General features: G+C 34.5%; 1 protein-coding gene across 2 annotated transcripts in view; it reads right to left on the minus strand.

The window, feature by feature from the left end:
- The window catches only part of LOC149786408 (uncharacterized), a 137,283-nt gene that overhangs the window by 42,361 nt on the left and 71,479 nt on the right, over window positions 1–23,443 (minus strand). For both annotated transcript variants that reach the window (XM_089976832.1, XM_089976831.1), the window contains exons 10-15: window positions 18,872–19,003; window positions 14,493–14,608; window positions 8,371–8,429; window positions 2,884–3,038; window positions 2,275–2,496; window positions 1,736–1,960 (exon numbers count right to left, since the gene is read on the minus strand). In XM_089976832.1, coding sequence (XP_089832958.1) covers window positions 1,736–1,960; window positions 2,275–2,496; window positions 2,884–3,038; window positions 8,371–8,429; window positions 14,493–14,608; window positions 18,872–19,003 — 909 coding nt within the window. The remainder of the gene's footprint in view (window positions 1–1,735; window positions 1,961–2,274; window positions 2,497–2,883; window positions 3,039–8,370; window positions 8,430–14,492; window positions 14,609–18,871; window positions 19,004–23,443) is intronic.

A 23,443-nucleotide genomic window follows, 5' to 3' on the forward strand; every position in this document is an offset into this window, starting at 1 on the left:
TTATTGGAAAAACACTAACAGAAATCCTGTCAAACAATCCTATATGGGCAAGAGATGTTAAGGCAGTAGATGCTACGAGGATACTATTTATATACAATAAATACCTTAAATGGAAAAGTCAGAGTACCATATATTAACGAGCTAGCCTACTTCAACACTGATGAAAGAACTTCATTTTCTTATCAACATGTAAAATATCAATGGATTATGGGCACTATTCTTTATTTAAGTATATATATTGGCTGTATGCTTTGAATAAGAGAACCTCAAATTACTGTAGTTGAATATTTCATTAAGGGGTGTGTTTTAGAAACTAATCCAAAGTGCTTGAATGTATGAATACTTCTGAAAAAAGTACCTGACAATGTCGTCAAAGAGAAACAAGTGGCAGAGAGAATGACATAATTGTATAATATATTGCCAACACATATTGCCGAGGCTAAAGTGAAAACATAACCGAAACGAATTAAAGGAGTATATTAAAACATATTTCAGATTTGTTAAGGTATAGACAGACAACATGTTCGAGGACAGGAAACAAATGTAATTCAGACACTGATGTCGTGAACATCAAGAGCTATTTCTAAATCTCTTAGAGGTGATAACGTTTGATTTTGAAAAGCGAGCGGAGAATCCATGATCCGACATCGACTAGTCAGTGATCAAGTTAAATTTACTTGCTTACGAAAACTTTCTGGACGATTCTGGTCACATTTGCACTAAAACGAATAAAGCATTTTTGTCAAACACAAACATATATTTCACTTAGTGATTCATAGTCATATAATAGTATATGTCTTGTGCTGATATAATAATCGATGTTTTGTGTGAGGAAAATTCAAATTTGATTTTTTTCACCTCTTTGAACTAGAAAATCATAGTTTGTAAAGCATACTTAATATCTGATTATTTTTTTTTAATTTTCAAAACCTCTGATAAATCCGAAAGGTGTAAGAAGGTGTCTAAGTCTCGTAACAAACAATCTTAACTTGAAGAAATGAAGTTGAGAATTTTAGTGAAATATGACCCATGCTGTTATAACATTCATACAACATGACATACAACATGACAGATACAGTATGCTATTTATCTTAAGGCACAGATGTAATGAGGTTATAACGTTCTAAATTGCAGTGCGTTAACTACAAACTAAGCACATGTCATCATTTTTTTAACAATCCCTCCCTTTAAAAATATCTCAATCCCACCAATTTACTGCTTGTACCTAACCGTAGCGTTTATTTGAAGGAAATTTTCAATATTCAAATAATATCCAATAGCTCACATTCATTATGAAAATTTGCTCGATAAGGCGAAAAAAAGGCATCATATGGTATCATAATATGACACACTTACACAATTAAATAAGATACAAATTCCTTCGATGAATTATATTATAAGGGCTACAATTATCCCAGTATGATTCGGTTTTCTATTTCAAGGGAAATAGCGTGTCTGAGACGCTTAAACTAGTTAATCGTACTAGGTGTTAATTCTTTAAGTCGTCTGCCTTACCCATCAACCATCAATTTAATTTTGTAACTCTATGTTGAATTTAGTATTTGGCCGTCTTGACAGTTTAGCGCTTCAATAACGTGTTTTGTGTGATTCTACATGTTCACTACATTGATAAACGTTCTCTTTTTGTCTGACCTGAAATTTATCTCAGAGTTTACTAGCTTTTATTTTTAGTAATAATCTATACAGATGTCTGACAAATTTATTCTAGAATTACCCAGATTTCCTGACTCGTTTTGGAGTGGTGTTCCATATTTAAACCACTGGAACGATACCCGCTCAGCATAGTTATTGAGCGTACAAATAATGCTAGCATTGGATCCGTTATTAACGGTCTGGGTAAAGGGAGAAACATCGACTTGTGCGGGAACATGAACAGCAACCCTGATTCCAGCTACTTGTTTAGTACTGATGTTTGTCTCACAGCGGCATTCATACCAACCTGAAAGGCAACGTTTAACAGATTTTGTCTCATTCGAGTGTCACTAACTTAGGAAAGAAGGATTATAGTGTAAGTATAAAAAAGTGCTTTGTTTCTGACGATAAATATGATATTTTTCTCAGCACAACGCCCCCACCCTACAAATATAAAATACAAATCATCCCACTGATTTTTAAATGAGATGATTAGGCTTTATTTACAATAGTCATATAATTAAATTTTCTGAATATGTCAAACATTGACATTGTAAGAAACTGAAGCCTGGTTTACATCTTATTTTGAACGTTAGATATAACTTGGGAAAATATAACTACCAATGTCTGATTCAAGAACCGGTTGGAAGGTAAGGTTGCTCGTCGTTGTGGAATTTATTGCTTGATCTTGACGCAGTATCCTTGAATTAGATGCTTTTGTAATCATGCTGGTGACATTGTTTTTGGCATAGTACCATTCTAAGTCATTGCCCACACATGTGCAGGTCAAAACGTCATTCGTTCCGTTACGAAATACACTTTGACTTGGTTTTACTAAAGCTCCTGAAATTTAATAAAGTTTAATTTACTTAACATTAAATATCAACACCGACTTATTATAGTCAAGACAAAAGTATACGAAATATAATATAACATTTGGAGACCTAAATTCTGTTTAGAAAAAATGTACAGATACGGTTACGTTACGTTACATTTCTGGCAAATGTTTTTCTGCTTTATTCGCATATCACGAATCAATAGTTATGTTCTGATTCATTTTGTCATATCAGAGTGGACTGTTATAAGACAAGTTGGATGCACATACTTTCCTAAAATATATGTGACTCTTACTTCCTTCGTACAATTACCGCTAGAAAAGCACATCAGATTAACTTTACATGTGGTTTATAAACATTTCATGAAACACTAAGTTAATTATGCAGAATGTACCATCTATATTATACAAGTACAAATTCCAGCTGTCATCTTGATTAGCTGGACCACATTGCTTCTTTAAAGTGCATATAATGTCGTCAATGTTTTCGGTTGGCGGGGCCCATGTTTGAATAATCAGCTCAACTAGTATTATTTCGTTACCTGCATTGCTGGAAAAAATAATTGTCAGATTCATTATATTAGTATAATTATACACACACACACACACACACACACACACACACACATAAATCAGAAGCCGATTTCATTAAAATTAAAAAGTATATTATCCCGCTAAAAATAACCATCGTTCTTATTATCTTTCTGGTGATTGCAAATATCACATTGTTCACACTAGGATGAGAAACTAATGTAGGGAACTAAAACAAATTGTAAGTATGACAACATCATGCAAGATAATCCTTATGCAACTGTGTAGCAGAATCAGCATTTCATTATAATCACAGTTAAAAGCGAAATCTAATACTTAAGTCTTAACGAAATTTCCGTCTTAATCGCTATAAATTTCTTCTATTGTAGTACACTTAAGCTAGCAGAACTAGCAAATGAGCAAACATTTTTAAATCTTTAAGTTCTTTCTAAAGTACATTAAGGATACGAGGCGTTGTAACTAATGTTTCTTCCTTAGTTTCTAAATATTAAATGATTATTGTTATCAGCAAGCGCAGCCGTCTTTTATACTTAGAAATGACTTGATCCTTGCTTATAGGTGGCCGAGATTAGTATAAAAAAAAGCTACAATCCTAGTGGAACTCGATCCTACAGCGGTTGTAAGTCTTTCATCCAGTTTCAAACTATATAACACACGATTAAGCAACTTACTTAAGAATGAAGTTAAGATAAGCTTTCGCCTAGAACCAGGTGTGTTGTTAGCAATATTATAATAACGTCTTACTAATTGACCGAACTAATAATGGGTAGAGCATTTTGTAATAAACTGCTCATTATATCTCGTTTGTATGTTTATATACTTTAGAATTATTACATTTATGTTGTTCGTATGGTGGTAGGATAACATATAGACTTCATATGAAAGGCACATTTTGGTACTTATTATTTATTATGCATTGATATTTTATTAAACTATTTGTATCAAAGTCAGGGATTATATAGTGGATAAGATGATGGATGGTGGTTGTATCATACATATAAATACCTTCACCTTTAATTTATTTCGGAAATGTCCCATATTTAAAATTCAGGAGGCAAAGATTACCTTTATTATGGACGCATTTCTACGGCTAACTGCACTAACAACATGCAGTTCTTTATGACGCGCTAAAACATGTTGAAGAAGTTGCGGTATTTACTTTGTAGTATGAATGTACAATGGAAATTTAGAAAAGTTCAAGTGCGTTAGTTCTCGGAAATATTAAATAGTTTTCATCAAGCGTAGTGTTACCGGTAGGAGTGGATGAATTAGACGTAGTTTTTGACACACAAGACAAGCAACCATGGAACCCATGATCTTTTAACGCGTGCCGCCGCCCTTACAATTTGCACGTGTGCCCGTATCGCACCTGGTAAATCATGGTGTACATACAAAACTGCGGACAATTTGTTGTTAATTTGCATCTCGACGCAGCACGTTTGTGTGCCACAATGCACCTTACAGCGATGACGCGCTGGGGATAGACCTTGTTCTTTCATATTCCACACAAGTGTGGTAATAAAAAGAAATATGTCGTTACGTGGACTTTCCAGCTATGTATTTTGTTATCTCGTCACGGGCTTCTGCTATTCCGCTGGCTATTAATTCGTCGATTATTTGGAATGAGATGTGCCCTGTTTATGTTACAAAAGATAGTGTTTAGTTCTGATCATGTAAGAACGTGCATTTTCCAATGCTTTTAGATTTTCCTTTCCGTCACATGGAGACAAGTTTGCCAACCACATCACGCAATCAACTGTTTGCAACCACTATGTTGAGAAATACATTGATAGGCATGGTGAGAACAGCGAGTAATAAGGTGAACTCTGCTTACTCTTGTGGAAACAGCCAAACGATCAAGTGTAACGTCGATTTATAGAAAAGTTGCTGGTTCTCGATCTCGGCATGCAACTTTCCTTTAAATTGGCGGATTCTTTTTCGGTCCATATTCACCAATTCTGTTTAGTTTTGATGACAAGCGTAACAGTAAACTTTAATTCGGCTGGATCGTAGGAGGGCATGACGGGTCTAGATGTTTAAATTGCAGTGGTGTAGTGGTAAGACGGTAATATGGTTAAAAAAATGTCAATTGTCTTCATATCTTTAGATCCCGAACAAAAGGATCATCACCAACACACAAATTCGATCGCCGAAAGTAACAAAGAGCTTGAATTCTTTTGACAAGTTTTGTGATTTTGTGTTTTTTGACTAATTACTGTACCGCTCCGGTGGCCTAGTGGTTAGAACGTCCTCCTCGGATGCGGAAGCTCGTGGGTTCGATACCTGGCCGAGTCATGCCAAATACTTACAAAAATGGTACTAACAGCTGCTTCACTTGGCGATCAGCATTAAGAAGTTGTTGTTAGGACTGGTCGGCCTGGTGTCAGGATAATGTGACGGGGTGGGTCTGCAGCATTATGCCCCAGTGTTAGACATCACTATAAACTGTCGCGCTGCAGACATCGTAGCGTTAAAAATCCAAATCACACACACACACACACACACACACACTAATTACTGTAATGTGGCAAAATATATCTTTCTCGAATTTTTATTTATCTGGTGAACCCAGTGATAAATGGCCTCTTATACATGAAAGCAAGCGTTACTGCTAAAGATCTTTTAGTCAGAAGTGCGACACTAAATAACATATTGCCATTCTAAAATAATCGCTCTACCAACCCCACCTCAGACTCTGCTCCTGGTACTTTTGGTTCTTTTCCAATGCAACGAACAAGCAGTGTTGGTTTTGTAGATGGCACGGATTCCCCCGGTCGTTTCATTGTAGTCCTCTGAGCAGTCCAGGCACGACCGTTGGCATTATTTCTTATTTTCTGTTGAAATACCTATGAGGACTTGTAAAGATTGCTGACGTTAAACTCGTCCATTACAAAGTAAATATATTGATTTTAGGCCCAGCTGAATTGTTGGAACACCATGGTTTAATCGATATATCCTGGAGTGCCAGAAGCGATTTTTAGCCCGTGCAATTGTTCTAAAACATAGGCTCAACTTGACAATAAGGCAGACATGGATAAACAGCACAACGTAGTGTCATTTCCACAAGCAGTGTACATGGTACCTATGTATCTCGTCAGCGTTCGTAAGGAACTGTTGTCATCCGTGACCGCGGTTGGAGTTGATCACGCCGAATTTGCTGGACTTCCCGACATCACGAGCAGCTTTTATCCGTTCGATGCTTACTATTATATAAGACTGATTCTCACGGTTTGCCTTTCGGGTCCAAACTGGTTGAAACACGCATGAAAACAGCTTCGACATATTCGACTATATGGGCTTTTGCAACAATTTTGATATGGATGCATACTTGAACTGGTGGCATGTGCACAATATACAGGTATAATGTCAACAAGGGCTACAAGCCCATGCATGGTTGTTATGGGATCCCTGCTTGTATTTGTTTGATCGTTCAAGAAAACACAAGGTTGACAACGTTATACAGGGAAACTCAGCTAATGAAGGTGTTGTGCATTTTATGCGGAACAAGTCTTAAGGTTTTACCCACGTCGGAGTAGAATGTTTCATTGAAAGGGTTCTAATGTACCTTTGGGTAATCCTGAGTTTGCAATCGGAAATGCCAATAGGTACTGTAATGTCGGGAAAGGACTTTAAAGTACAGCAACGCTTACGAGCTAATGTAGAATGTATAGTGTTGACTAAACTATGAATGCCCCCAATCCGTTAAACAAGTACCGGTCATTACTCGGACACGCCAAAAGCAAGCATCGTTGAACTTCTAATGATTTCAGGTGACATGCAGCTTTACGCTTGCACATATGAAGTGGTATATAGAACGAACTTCATATAGTTAACAACAACATGATAATAGGCATAAGGTTTCACTCACCACTTCAGATTCAAATCGGCTTGAAGGTCGGGAACGTGGCTAAACGAGTAATAAGCGTGCAAGCATAACCAGCTGTAGCGACCTGAGTCATTTGCTGAAATAAATAAAAATAAGAATATTCCGGCACGCTAGCAGGCGTTTGCGCTAGGGTCCGGGGACGGAAAAACATCAGGAATAAATGCCTATTGCTCTTTGTAACGCTGTAATGTTGATCAATGTAAGCTTCATCTACGCCATCTCTTGGCGGAATGCTGGCGACACTGCACCTCCTCAGCAAAAACAGGCGGAACGAGTGACAAGCAGAGAGCAAGCACTGGTTTGTGTAATGCATGAGTTCCTGCAGCCTCTAATTAGACAATAATATGACCATTTTCAAATGGAATTAAAATATGTTCCTGTACTTTGTCACAGGAAAAGCAAAACATGTCTACACTGTTATATGCCAAAGACCTCGGAAATTCACACTTCCATGCCTTCCTTGGGGTCGGATATACGCCAATTGCCATACGCAAATGAAATCGGCAGACCTATCTAAATTGGATCCCCTTGACTAAAGCTCACACATAACATTATTAAAATGTTTGCTTGCCTTTTCGTCCTCTCTTTGTCTCTTCCTGTATGGTTCCCACCATATCCTGCATATAGCCTATACACAGTCCACACAGTCCACGTTGTAGCACTGCACTTCCAAACTATTTTAAATCTTTGCCATATGCATGCCACAATACTCACCAACCCATTCATTTCCCCAGACCTTGTAACCAAATTTCAGCCAAGCCTATTTACCTTTGACCTGAATCACCAGATCTGTGTGAAGTGTTATACCGTTTTCTTCATGATTCATTGAAAAGAAAATCCCACGTCAAAACAGTTTCATTGCTGCTGTTTTGTGGTCTACTGTTATTGCCAAAGAATTCAGTTTTGGGGACCCTGACCCATGGCGGTTGCGGCAGGAGAGGGGATGGTGTGTGTGTGTGTGTGAAACAAAAACCTAAAATTTTCTTTTACATATACTTTGTGAATGAAAAAGCTACTAATATGTAGTGACCACTTTATGCAATAAATTATTACATTGAGCAACTTTCATAATATACCGCACAGACCCAGTATGGAGTGCATTTGTGCACAGTTTATATTTAATACGTATTTGTGTCTTGCAAATGTGCAGGTATAAATAGACATTTAAACAGATGTTTATATTAGAGAATACCTAACTGAGATAAAATCAAGACAAACTGTTTTTTTTTTCCAAATGTTAAAGTACAAAAGTACAATGTACCTACCTGAAGAGCGTCCATGACGATGGTGACAAAGCGCTTGAAGGGATAATATATATATATATATATATATATATATATATATATATATATATATATATATATATATATATATGTGTGTGTGTGTGTGTGTGTGTGTGTGTGTGTGTGTGTGTGTGTGAAAGAGAGAGAGAGAGGACGCTTACTGGAATCGGAGTATATTGGAGATGTTATACCAGTTTATATGTGAAAGAAGGTTTCTTATCTGTAAGAGAATGAAACAAATCACAAATTAGACCTTTGACGGGCAGCAGAAATATCTAAAAGTTGTAATCTATATTTTAACAACTTATTTCCATGCTCAAAACCGTTCAACGTTCACTTTAAGCTTTTGGCTACGTCCATGCTGGCGGGAAGTTTAGTATTTAGGAGCCAAATACAAACATGCGTTTGTTCCTTGAGAATGAGTATGAATGAAAAGCAGACTTAATATTTATAAGAACTAGGTCTATTGCGATTTGCGTCTTTTATTTCTGGGCAAAATTAAAGGTTTTACTTGGAATCTTCCTCTTGCATTTTACATGAAAAAAGACCTTGCTTAAATTAGTCAGCTTTCCTTCAGAATTTAAATGACGTACGATCTCCTGTATTTACATCCAGGATATTAGTGTCCTCAGTTATACCTGATTATCGTAGGAGCTGGTGTCACCTTTACATATTTCTTGTCCATTTTGTAAGTATCAAATCGAATCATCCACGTTCAATTAAAATGGTGTCGGAAAAATTCATACAAAAAACCCAACCATTTGATAAATGTGATGGAAATGCTCCGTGATAGCCTTAGAAAATATAGGTAAATTTTATATCTAGAGATGAAACATGGCTCTGTCAATGTATTTATTTACCAATAGGTGCGTATGACAAGGGCAAACATTTCTGGTCTGGTTGGGCTAATTTCAATTTATAGTGTTTTGCCTAGTGGACTGAGTTTATATTTGTTGTTAAATGGGAGTAAACTGTCTCCAATCTGGAACACATGCATAGGCGCCCGTATAAATCCTGACTGGTAATACAAACTATTCGACTAGGTGATGATTCGGTCTGTGTCTGTTCATGCCGCAAGCTATGTACAAAAGGCCGTTATAGCAGATTTACTTCCCTTATTGACTACATATTATACCCGATCTCGATAATCTGGCAGGATATAGTTTCATAAAATGAGCCCAGTAACAATTTTTAAATTAAGGCTATGGTGTGGCTTTTTAGACATTATTGTTTAAGACATTAAAGATATGGATATATCAGGGCTAGTGTTGTTGCTATAATTGATGTGAGACATGTACACCTCACATAGTTACTTTGCAGTATGTAAGCAGTAAAATACAATTAGTCGGCAAGAAGAGCTAGCCACCCAAAGCAATATACATTTAGGTTCAAGACAAGTTGAATATTTCAAAACTGGATGACAACTATTTTGAATTGCATCCAGCCTTTATAAATGCTTCTCATAATTATAACCTACGGAAAAAGACTTTGTTTGTATTCAGCACCTGGTGTCAAAAATGACCTTCAGACGTGAACAATGCAGGTATAAATTTGAGGTGGTAGTGTACATACTTCATTTCCTATGAACTGCCATCGGCTTGTTAGTTCACTTGAATAACATTGTTCTTTGCTTTTAACATTTCTATCCAAAAATATTATCTCTTTTGACCTCTTTTTTATTTAATTTTATGATTTTTTGTATATTAGGCAGTCAGATGCGGAAATGAATTTGTGCATAAAATATATCCCTTGCACCCTAAGCGTACATGAGGTAATACATGGATTGAAGTTGATAAGTATAACTAATGGTTAGAGGCCATACAGCAATTTTGCCGCTTCGATGACTAACCCGTCCATACGATATGATAAGACCCTCAACAGAATGCAATATACATTAAAAATAACATGGTTTTTAAAGTGTTGGTGTACAGCGGTTTTATATACCATGACGATTTCAACAGTATATTACTATTTGCATAGTTTCTAAATCAGTGATGAATACCACGTATTAATATTTAAAACAACAAGTACATGATGAGCATAAATATTAATAATTCCAGCTTCCCCCCGCCCGCCATAATTGCCACAAACAAGTGCAAATCTATGGAGTGTGTGTGTGTGTCTGTCTTGATGTGATTTGGATTTTTAACAGAGCTTTAACAATTTTTCAGTCATATCGCTACGATGTCTGCAATGTGGCTGTTTATAGCCATGTCTAGCACTAGGGAATCATGCCGCAGACATGTAACATCATGTCCCACCCAGTCACATTATCCTGACACCAGGCCGACCAGTCCTAAAACTAACCTCTTAATGCTGAGCGCCAATCGAGGCAGCTGTTAGTACCATTTCTATAAATCTTTAATATGACTCATCCGGGGATCGAACCCGGGACCTCCCGCAACCATCTGGCTACCGGAGCGGTATGTGGAGTGAGTGAGAAGAAAACAGCGTTTGTCATCATTAAAAAGGCAAGTCTATTTAATTAATTTCTTAATTCAATTAAACTTTCAAAGAGGGAAGGAGAAGAATCTACTAACGAGGGATATTAGCTGCCCAATAGCAAATTGTGTTTATTATTTAACAATATAGTTCTCATTATTGTAAGATTAATATTTTAATCACAGTTTAAAAGGACCATAGATTCCGAACTATAGTAATATAAATACCTTTACTTCGTCACACGATACAATCCCCAAAAATGTATTTTATATAAAACTAGCGAAGTGAAGACTATGCCTTCCATAGTTAATCCCATCTGTTAAACATACATGGGGGAAAATATTTATCATCATTAGCTGATAAGTTTAAGGTGTCTATTAATTATTGTTAATATCAAAGTTGTGAATAATTTCTAAATATCAGTTTGCAATGCATTCTACACTGACTAAGATAGGTAAGGAGAAGAAAATATGGTTTACATTTTATTGAAAAATATAATGTGCCAAGGTATAAGAATCACGACAATCAACGTTAAGTTAGCAATTATAGTAGACGAAATACATGCGTAGTATTGATTTCAGCTGATTGTGAGGAATCCTCAACATATATATATATATATATATATATATATATATATATATATATATATATATATATATATATATATATATATATATAACAGTTGAATAATATGTACGCCATATCTTTGATATTCCATCCGCAAGAAATGGAGCTTGCCGATCTTACGTTTAACGAAAAATTATACACCATATGGTACATAAAAGAAATAGCATACATATTAAACATATATTTTATTTATATCGCATAGCTAAATATATATGAGTTCAGACTGAATAATGTAAATTGCATATTGACTGAGAAAGTGACCTCTTCACATCAAGCGTGTCCGCTATACAATATAGTTCGATAGTATAAACCACATATATGATCCTGCCGGCTCCTGACATACAACTCAACCGACCCTGAACATATAAAAAATACTTCTACATAGCTATTTACACCTAGATAGATTATTCGATTTATCAGATGGTGATTGGAATTTCGTCGTTTAAACTAGGCTAGATATAAATTGCTTGACCGTTCATGTTATAGTGTATCTAAAAGTTATGGTGCTCCATTTCACTACTATTTGTAAATATATTCATCGACATTTTTTGTTGACATTATTTCTGAAGTTGATAACACTCTAAACAAAAAAAGTATTTATTGCATAGGGATACAGATATTACCTAAAATTTTTATTCAGATGATGATCTCTTTTGTTTTTCCGTCAATTAAACTACTATACCATATGCCAAGCATAACAAGCTAATTATTAAGCCATGCGTTGCAAAATTAAAGATATCCGCGCTTTAGAATAAATATAGTCTTGTCAATGCTATTTTTTATATTAAATCAACAAACTTTGATGATAATTCCATTATATCATTCTATTGTTGTGTTTTCATATAAGCTGAAGATACACATGCCCGCACAAGACATAATACAGTCTTCAGTCAGCCCATATTTTGTTTATTTGAAAATCAATTCGTCAAATATTGTTTCCTTAATTAAAAACTGCGGTGCTTCGCCAATTTAAAAAGCGAAGGCGGTCTTCTCCATAACGTGTATATACTGCTTCAAAAATGTAAAACTTGCATAGTTCGAATTGATAGTTGTTTTCCGTAGCTCTAGCTTGACGAAATGTTTCTACTCGTAATTTGCAATTTAAGTAGTTTTTCACCATCCTGCATGTTTAAAATATTTGTACATAAATAAATAAATATCTGAAAGTTCAAAACAATAAATGCGGTTTGTGTTTAATTGTAGTTTTAAAACTTTCATATCTGAAAACATTATATCCAATGTTATGATAAAGTTATAATGCATCGTTCACGAATAAATGTGTTTAAAATTTAGACCCTCTTAAGATTTTTAATACCTGCCCCTGTTATGTATACGGAAGTGACGTATGTTTAAACAAAGACCTCACCAAATTAAAGATTATATTCTAGTTTATCCGTTTACGATATACAAAGCAATTATGTGGATTTGGTAGAAAATTAAACACTCAATGCTATAAAGTTATCGATAGCTAAAAAAATAAAATAATAATAATAATAATAACAATAATAATAATAATAATAATAATAATAATAATACACAAATAAACAACAGAAAACAAGCAATTAATGCAGTATTGGAATAAATGAAGCACATACTAGAAATATTGTGCATTCGAACGCAGATCGCGATCTTAGTGTAATTGTCTAGATTTTAAGGTATACAATTAGCATGGAGAAAATAAACACTCCAGATCCCAATTTTTAGTAATAATTATCGATAAAAGCTATTCACTAAGAAATTAAAATTCTTTGAGATTGCGTGTTTTACATCGCTCAATTAACTGTGACCACCTTTTTCCAAACAAAATAATTAGTACTGTCTCGCTTTTATTTGCTGTCTTTATTTCACCATGACAAATCTATAAAGTCCAAATTGTAATGAAGATATGTGTTTACAGTTCAATTTCGTCCGCATGAGAGAGAATTACCTAGCTATCAATATTCTTTGTCTTAACTTCTTCTCGCTCACACGTTCACTTGATCACTATCCATTTTATTTTCTTCCTATGATTGCATAAAGGATGTGTCTAATTCCTTCTTCAAATGATATGATGAGCATATGATAAGTTGATAGCTTGCAAAGTGTTGGAAACAACAATTAGAATCAACAGTTAGATGTACATTATACTTCCCGATTTGATACGCCTTACAGTTGCATCTTTCTTGAAAATTTGTTAACAGAAAAATAACAAAATTTGTAATACAAATTATTACAACAATAGTAACACTATGATATGTACTTAAAATAACTGTGCAGTCCGTTAATTTCTACATAAGTTGGTCGGATAGGTCTGAAAAGACGACACACATAATCACAAACTGAGACGTAGTCAAGGGAGGTAAAACTGTAGGTATTGTTTTGGATAATCCAACTCTTGATTCAAATAAATGGCGAATTACGTCAGTTTCAGCTGGCTTAAATTTCAGACAAATTAATTTGTAATCTGCACATACGGTTTCACGAAAATCATGAAAAATTATCATTTTGGAAATCTACCCCATAATAACATTTGGGGCCCTGAGTGGCCGAGTGGTCTAAAGCGCTCACCGTTACGGATCACTGCCATCTCACCTCTGTCTGCGTGAGTTCGAGTTTCAGCCTCGGCTAACGATGGTACGTGAGAAAGCCTGCCAGTAGCTTCTCGTGGGTCGGTGGTTCTTTCCGGGGTTTTCCAGGGTTCTTCCTCCACCAATTATACTGGCCGCCATGTATAGCATATATCGTGCTGAAAAATGGCGCTAAACCCTACAGCAACAACAACCACACTAACATTTAAATATCTTTCCGTTTTGCTAATGTCACACCTGTCGGTTGGACTACTCTTTTTTTAAATCCATTTGAAGAACAAGATTTAAAATTAATTTCACAAATTCTCGTTGACTTTGAATTAGCATATGTTTAGGAAAATTAATTCATGCAATAATGTAGCATCATTACTGTAAGGAACTTAAGTACGAAAGGTGTTTCACCCTTATTAGATTATGATCGAAAATCGGTGTCAGAGATCATCGCTGAGAATAACCAACCTTACATTAAAGAAAATGAAAGCGATTCGTAGCTGTTGAACTTGGACGGACTGAACTACCTTGCTGCTGTGTCGTATTTTGCAATACCTCAACCAACTGTCCTATAACCTATGTCTTTTTAGTATAGTACAAACCGGTTTGAGACTTGTAATCCTTTAACCCTACCATATACGTAAAAGAGAACTTACCTTGAGCATAATATTCGTGCTTGTATTCGTGTACTTAGGTGAAGTTAAATTCTGTAGTTCTTCAGTATGCTGGATATCTACAAGGTCTAAATAAACGGTCATTTGGATGATGCGCACTATGCAAGAAACAAAAAAGCTGAGATCCTTAGATTGAATGGCATTAGTTGGATGACTAAAACAGTATTGTGAATAACAAGTCTTACAAAGTTATTACCAGTTTGAATTCGCTAGCGAATGACTGACAACTTATACTGACCGTGAATTTGTTTTCTATAATGAGGAATAACCTATTGATGGTATGCCCATGGATAAATGTACATGTGCATTATCCAAGACATACAAATCTCTCCTTTCGACTGGTGTGACAGCTTTCGACGTAAAAATGTTGTCTTAAAATCTCACCTCAAACAGACACACACAGATATATATATATATATATATATATATATATATATATATATATATATATATATATATATATATATATATATATATATATATATATATATATATATATATAAATGAAGATAGAGCGAATGACATCACTATAATTAAAAGCGTTTTGTAAGTTAAAATTCGCTTCAATCAGGAATTGAACCGGTGCTACCAGCTACCAGTAATGGAACACATCGCCTTAATTTGATGTGGCATGCCTAAGCAATTTGGGGATAGCTCCGTAATACATAAATTCATACCCTTGAATGTGTAATAGCGGGGGTGGGGGATCTTGAGCTGTGTTGTCGTATGACCGTCAAATCTTATATGCCATATCAAGTATAAAGAACTATCTGCTAAAATAAATTATATAGTGCAATTGACCTTTCTGTTAAAATTAATTGATGTTATGATATATAAAGATAGATATTCAAGTAAAAAAAATAGAAACGACGGAAAGATAAAAGATTTAGGATAATGAAGTAGATATATACTGTAATTAATTGGATCATGTTAATCGCCTGAGAGATGGATCGGTTTATATATAAATATTAGGATTGGTTTGAATATATCAGAGATAAAAATGGTTAATAATATCTAAATTATATTTATTTTGTATTATTACAGCTATCTGACGTTTCAACATTGAATGAAATTGCTCTGCAAGATCTACAACTCTATGTCCAGCAGGGATAAATGTCTGTTCATGAAATGATTTAATACCAACTTTAATAATATAACTTATTCCTTCTTTTAATCGAGTTTATAATTAAGGATCATGGATTCATAATGTACTTTTGTAAGAACATAGTTCACTTCCTTTGTTTGCTGTTCAGGACCTCTGCTGTGCTTTAATGCTGCCTGGATGTAATAATTGTTTCAACACTCATACTATATCATGGACTGTAGTTGTACTTAGATCTAAAGTTACGTCTCATGCACAATTATTGCACAGCAAGCATGGACGATTTTATATTCAAAGTTTACTAATCTGGAACGTTAATAGTCACTTGACTTCTTTACATCAGATTAAATATGATCATAATTAGTACAACCGTGTCCCTCTGCATGTCTTAATATGGAAGACTGTATCAGTCTTTTAGACCTAATCTATGACAAATTAACCTGAATACAGCAGTTTGTATGGAACTATTGAGGCCAGCTTTGCTAATCTCATTAAACTAGTCACAAATGCTAATATGGATTATTTTGTTTTGAGATAGAATGCTAACACTATAGCTGTTTCCAAAGTAATATATATATATATATATATATATATATATATATATATATATATATATATATATATATATATATGGAATGCAAATCTAAGCATTAGTCATAGACAAGGAATTGATCAAAAGAAACATGATATTATCTATAAGATTACATATTAATTAATCAGACAATTTACAGTCCTACATAAGTGCAGTGATTCATTCAATCCAACTTCCAAATCCGTTCTCATTTTATTTAAGGGTCTAATTATAAAGAATTGAATTTCAACTCATTCTGAAAATTTGTTTTCCGAAACAAGTGAAATTATCCATGTTAACAGGGCTTTTTGGATCCAGTCTTCCATAGCACCAAGTGAAGAAGTAAAGATCTAATTAAATGGAAATCACGAACAATATTCCCCCATTGGGAATTTAGACATGGAAATTGGTGCAAATCACATCAATCTAGGGATACAGCTCTACTTAGAGATATCATTCAGGCAGTCCTTTCAGTCCAGTCACCATTTGGAGTCTTACTGGGCAAATGCAAGCAGATGAGAGTCATCGCAAAAGATAGTGATAACCCATTGAAATTAGAGCATTATAGATCTAGGTAAATCACTCATATGCAAAGCTAGTCATAGTGAGCTTTGTATCTCGATCCCGTTTAAAACGATTCGAATGGAATAAGCATTTTCAAAAGCAACCAGATAAAGTGATTAATGACCTAAACGAATTTTATATTTTAAGTGAGTTCAGATGTGAACAAAATACATATTCCCAGGATAGGTCTTAGTGATCACTTCAAACAGTTGCAAAATTCCAAAAGTATTACCCCATAACTTATAGGTCATTTTACCATTATGCTGTAAATAATGTCTCCTGAAATGTAATAATTATGTTTGTTCATGTGGATGATCTATTTATATATTTGTCCAACAGCAGATGAAAACGTATCTTTGAGAACACAGAGCTAAAACGAATTCCAATTTGATTGATTAATTCCTGACACTTTATACGTTACTAAAACACGTGATTAGTTCAGATCAGTTGGTCAACAAGTACAATACAAAACATTAGATAAACATTGTAACCAAAATGCTCAATCAGCTTTAGAAAATGTTTGCAACTAAACTTTTATATGGAAATTTGTTAACAAACTAGGTGAAGGTAAGAATTCAATAATTGCAATCAAAATTCAGTAACTTTGCCAAGAAGGCCAGATTATTGATGTGGATGTTGAAGAAGAAAACACTTTTATTGCTATTTTCGCAAGCACATATTCTAAAATTATATTGCTAACTACTATCACGAGGAAATCAACCGGCCTAGATAATGTTGCACTACAAGTATAATATTTGATAGAATATTTTGCATTCTCAAGTCAGTCAGCAATAAGATGTCATTACTCCTGTATATCATTAACACTTCTGTCCAAACGTCTGTAATAATATGTTCATGACATTCGTTTGATGCATCTAGCAACCTCTAAATTAATTAACCTTAACTAAGCAGGGTTCGGATAAAATCATCCTAGTTAGGCAGCTTTGATCACCTTGATATATTTATTACTAATATTGATCAAGAGAAATTAGCTAGACCTTGTTGAGGACGATAATCTTATTAATGAATCAAATATTTATCAAAATGACTATACTACGAATGAGTTTTTTATATCCCGTTTAATAGAGAGAAAACAATGTGTCAAAAGTAGCAGTTATAATAAATAGAACCAATTACGTGTGGAGTACAGCATATATCAATCCTGGATCTACTCCTTTTTCATTCTTGTAATCGGATCGCCTCTGAAATCGGCAGTTGTATTTCATCTGCTGATATATGCTGACTACCCCAAATCGATCAGATTTCAAACAAATAAAGTTGGATCGAGAGGTGTCCCGTCAGATAGCCTTACGTATATTATATTCCCGGTATAATAAAAAGACTAACGTATTTATGACTACTACCTAATACAAGTTCGTGAAATTGAAAAATAACAGTTTGAATCTTAACTTGAATGGCAAAAAACATAGCATGACAAACTCGCTGGGGTGATAGCTGACAACAATTTGCATCGGAATGAAGATAATTCAGGCGTATTTCACAAAGTAAGTTAATGTCAGTGTTTATTAATAATTACAAAGACATATTTATCAAACAAAGAGAGGTTAATATATTTTTGAAAACTGCATACAACCATAACTACATTAATGTAATGCTATTTGGGAAAACACTTCTGACAATAACATTTGCAACGTATTCATTGCAACTCAAAGCATAAATTCTCAACCCTACCACTTAATTACCTCAGTAAATGTATACTATAATACAAATAACTGCAGCATGTTCATGTAAAAATTATTTGTCTGTTTATGTCCATATATAGACTTAGCTTACTATTAATGAGTTTATTTTCGGTATGAACTTGTGATTTTGTTTCTCCTCAAGACAAAACCAAGTGTTGTATGTGCCTTCCTTTAGTGGGTACATCTACATACGATGTATGCTTATATGCAAATATTAGATGTCAACATAGAGGATTTGTTCCTTTGCAGCTAATTATGTCACCCACTTTAAATTAAGTTATCATCATCATCATCATCATCATTCTTCTTCTGTTTCTTCGTCTTATTCTCCATCTTCGTCTGTTCTTCTTCTTCTTGTTAGTATTATTATTATTATTATTATTATTATTATATGCGTACAATAGACTTTCTGTAAACTTACACTTTCCACAAGTTCCACCTGGTGCATTACCATTTTCATCATAGTTTCCCGCTTGGCACTTACATGTCATCTCACTACACTCAGCATTAGGATCAACACATTGACTTTGTGAAGAACAGTTGTATCCTAATTCTGAAAGCAAACGAAAGGCAAAAAATACATAAACAAACATCACCAACCATTACAACATTAGAACATCATCGCAATGAGTCACAATGAAAGTGTAAAAAAATGAGTTAAGAAAGAACATGTTTTCACTAGTCTTCATAAAATGACTGCTCAAGAAATTCCGGAACACCGGATCCTCTGAACTTAAATGTTGATAAACAATATGATTGTACTTAAAAACTGCCAAAGAAGATGCTGACTTCAAATTGGACGAGACCATTGTGATATGAATATTTATGCGAATGCTGATAACCTACTGAATTATAAATGATAACCTACTGAATTCTAAATACACTGCATTGCTGCATTGACAATAACTGACTAAATGTTGTTTATCAAACACTTGCAAATCCTATTAATTTATAAGTGGCATCACGAAACAGTCATTTGCATGCTATATATTTAGTACCACAAGGATTATCTTCTTCTCAAAGGCAATATATCTAACTAATAATAATCAGGCCAAACAATATACTTGCAGCAGAATTAATGAACTAGGTAACCTAATATTTAACAATTTTGTTTTCAAGGTAAACGTATTATACGCTAGTGTTAAGGTTCCATCCTCCAGCATCTCTATATAACTAGTATTGCCAGGGAGTCTGAGGTAGAAAAGAAGAGCAATCTAACATTTAGAGCATTTGATTGTTATTCAAGTGGCAAGTGTTGTACCCGGTATTATGTGTTGCTTGCAAGGACTTTAGAATTTGCAGCTGCTGTATAGGCATGGTGTTTACATACTTGTAAGCCAGAAAAAGATACCATTTAAACACGTTTTTCAGTTACAGAGCAGCTTACGTGTGTTGGTCTGTCATATACCGTATTTAACACAAAGAAGGCCATTGACTGACTAAAATGAACAAGAAACGTAATTATTCTGAAAAGGTTAAAGTATAAGTAAATTGTATACACGAATAGCTTTACACCTGAAATCATCTATATCTTATCGCTGTTGCATCACATATATTTCTTAATATTGATGAGTGATCTAATGTGGCCGGAATTTTATAATGGGCACATCCACGCGAATTATAAACCAAAATAGGCTGTGCAGCATACGATTTGTACCTTTTTCAAACTTTTCTTCGATAGACCATTCATAGGATGTACGCGTGATTTGCTCGTTAATAAAAAAGTAGAGTAATCTAGCCAAACATTAACTATATTGTTTTCATGGGAATGTAATGAGATGCATGCACACTACACACTATTGATATACAAATTTGAAAATAGATCCCCAAAAAAGCATTTCATTGGAATAAATTTCTTAAGTATTTTGCTATTTTCGCTTTGCCTGCAATGGATTTTTGCATACGGTGAGATGTGATGGAATCCACATCCGTTTGTCCAACTGGCATTTTGGTTAACGTGAGCGTAAATATAAATGTGGAAACATGACTGTCCTGTGAACAAAATTTCAATATGAATATCCGCAAATGCCTGCCAAGAAATACGTGTAGTGGTATTCTCCCGGCCTGAAGAAATGAATTGGATTTGCCTCTAGCCATATTGATATGGAGAACTGTAAGGACCTCCCTTACTCTTGACCAGTTAACACAAGGTGACTAACTAGATCTCACTGAAGTTTGACTAAACACTAGTTTGAAAATGTTTTTCTGTGGACGTTACCAACCGAAGTGATATAATGTCGAGTAGAAGGTTCTTAATGAGGCATAATTTATATACATGAATAATCAATTTGTATCGATGTTTATTAAAAGTATCTACATCATGTAATGTAGTTTCTGCTTGAAAGCTGAACCAGTGAAAGATATAACATTAATTCGTGTTTTTGGTAATGGTTTACTCTTCTACCGCGATTCGTTAGTATCAAGTCTATATGACCAACTAGAACTGAATGTTACATCGACCAGATTCATCCTTAACTGGATATATCCCAGTGTACCCTTGGTGGCAATATGTGAAAATATATTGGAATTATTTACTGATGATATGTTAAATAATTGTCAGCAAATAAAATAATGGAATTTACAGCAACCACCTTTTGGCGTGCCATTCATGTGCATCCTAGAATACAATTACAATACAAGTGTGTTATATAGTGAAAGTAGCATTTGTATTGCCTCATGTACAAATAGCATAGACGTATACACGACCAAATAGATGGATAAAGCAAATCCAATAAACAACTGCCTCTCTATTGTAAGCTGCTGAATACAATCACACTGATCTAGAAAACTGCCACATCCAAACATTTAAGAGGAATAGCGTGGTCAATATTTTCAAGATACCACAATGTGGAAGAAAGTGGGGCATCAAATTTATATTCGATTCTCTTTACGGCATCATAGGTCTATTCATAAAATCTCAATGACTATATGACCATCCATTGAAGAAGATATGCGACTAAACATATGTATTGGAAGCCGGATGGTTACTAGTTTGTTTTATGAAAAGGCAGATATCAAGAGTAAACTGTGTGCCAAGTTTAAAGACTGACCACGGTTTAGTATAGGAGGGGGTACGATAAAAGTTATTTGCCGTCATATCCCATATAATAAACTCTTCCGGTCTTTGTTAGTAGCAAGTACAAACACTAAGCGTATTTGTTCAGGGACGTTATACTGTAACTTAGTGACAATTGTACTTGATAATGATTACTGCATGACAGTATAACATTTTTGATCTTAAAGAGCAACACATTTTTCATGATTGCACAATGCCGCACGAAAGAGATGTGCCATTTTCTTTTCGGACCATATACATGGGACAGGGAGTCTATGTAAAAACTGCACGACACTATGATCATCTATTCTGTATTAATATAATTTTCAAGATGGCCATATAAGCAGCTATATTAGAGTTGTTTTTTCTATTTTGCAACTCCAACTTAACTTAGAACAAAATAGACCGCCAGAATGAACCCGAAAAAGAAATATCATGGCGACCCATCATCACTGCTAAATTACGATGAATAAAAACTTTTGTTAGAAACCTTCGTTCCTTGAGAAGTAGTGCATAACCTTAAACATATTTGTGCAGGGACCTTTTGGTAAATACACAGTCAGGCTTACTTGATAATTTCATTGCAAGAACGCACGACATTTTATACATATATTAAGCAATGGACCTGCTTCACAGAGGTTCCATTTTCGCTATATACAGAAAGACATTGACAATTGCCTTTTGGGCAATTTTCATAGGGTCTGAAGCATTCATTGGTAGCATCATATGATGAACCAACAGCTGAAAATTTGAACAACATTCCATTACGTTCAGAGACAATCAACCATGACACCATAATATTCAGGAGATGATTCTAAGACTATACTGGCCAAGACAACAGAATAACTTGACACAAGGTTGCAACGTTTTAAGAGGGTAAGCAAGTTCTAATGCAAGGGTATTTCCGTACGTAAGTGATAGAGTTCCTGAAATCCAATCAAATAATAATCAAATGTCATTGTTAGGTCGATTGCAAAGTGCCTGTTAGTGTAACTTTGTCAGTCTTACATATATTATCCACCATTAGAAACAATTAATCAGTTCGCTTTGCTTTTGTTTTCAGCAACAAATGCAACAGGTTCAGTTTACAAAATAAAGCTGAATGTATTTTTTTAATGGAAGGTAATTTATGAAAATTTCATTTTGTTCTAGCTATGCAACAAAGTTATTGTGTACTCAAAGCCGTACGCATTAAACAGGAAACATTTCATGTTTAACTCAGCATTTTCAGTTACTAAATTTAACTCGATATGTCTATGTATGATTCCCAGTGTGATGGCACAATACGAAACCTAACATCAATCTAATATATATGGTTGCATTCCTAAGTTCATTACCAAAGCTGTATCAATGACAAAATAAATGAAAACATAACCATTGGAAATTTCAAATAAATTTTAAAGATAAAACTTTGTTCAGTATGAGGTTATGTTATGCTGTTGAATTTTCACAATATTGAAGAAAAGGAGGTAAAATATGCATACGATCGCAGACCTAGATTAAAATTGCATTAATTACACACGCAAAAGATGTTAACCAATAACATTCGCTCAGGGTTATACATTCCTAGAACATACAATATAGTACTGCAGTGTTGTTGTGAAATACTCATTTACGTGCAACCGTTCAATGAGCAGAGCTAGACGTATTCAATATTATAACATTGACTGCAAACGTTACCATTTTGGAGGTTAGATCAAAAACATTTTAATGGACGACCAACTATATGTTGCATTAATATACAAGAAGCACGTTCTGATATCACAAGGAGTGATCGATTACAATATGACAAGGATTTGAACCCATATCAGTTGGATGTCATGGGAGCCATGTAGAATGTCATCCGAACACAACTTTGAATTATGGCATGTCATAAGACCCACTGTTTAGAGGGACAAGAGATTGTTCCAGATGATCGCCATGTAGGATATGTTAGAT

Source organism: Sinohyriopsis cumingii, chromosome 12 (assembly GCF_028554795.1).
Source record: "Sinohyriopsis cumingii isolate HCF-2022 chromosome 12, ASM2855479v2, whole genome shotgun sequence".
Lineage (NCBI taxonomy): Eukaryota > Metazoa > Mollusca > Bivalvia > Unionida > Unionidae > Sinohyriopsis > Sinohyriopsis cumingii.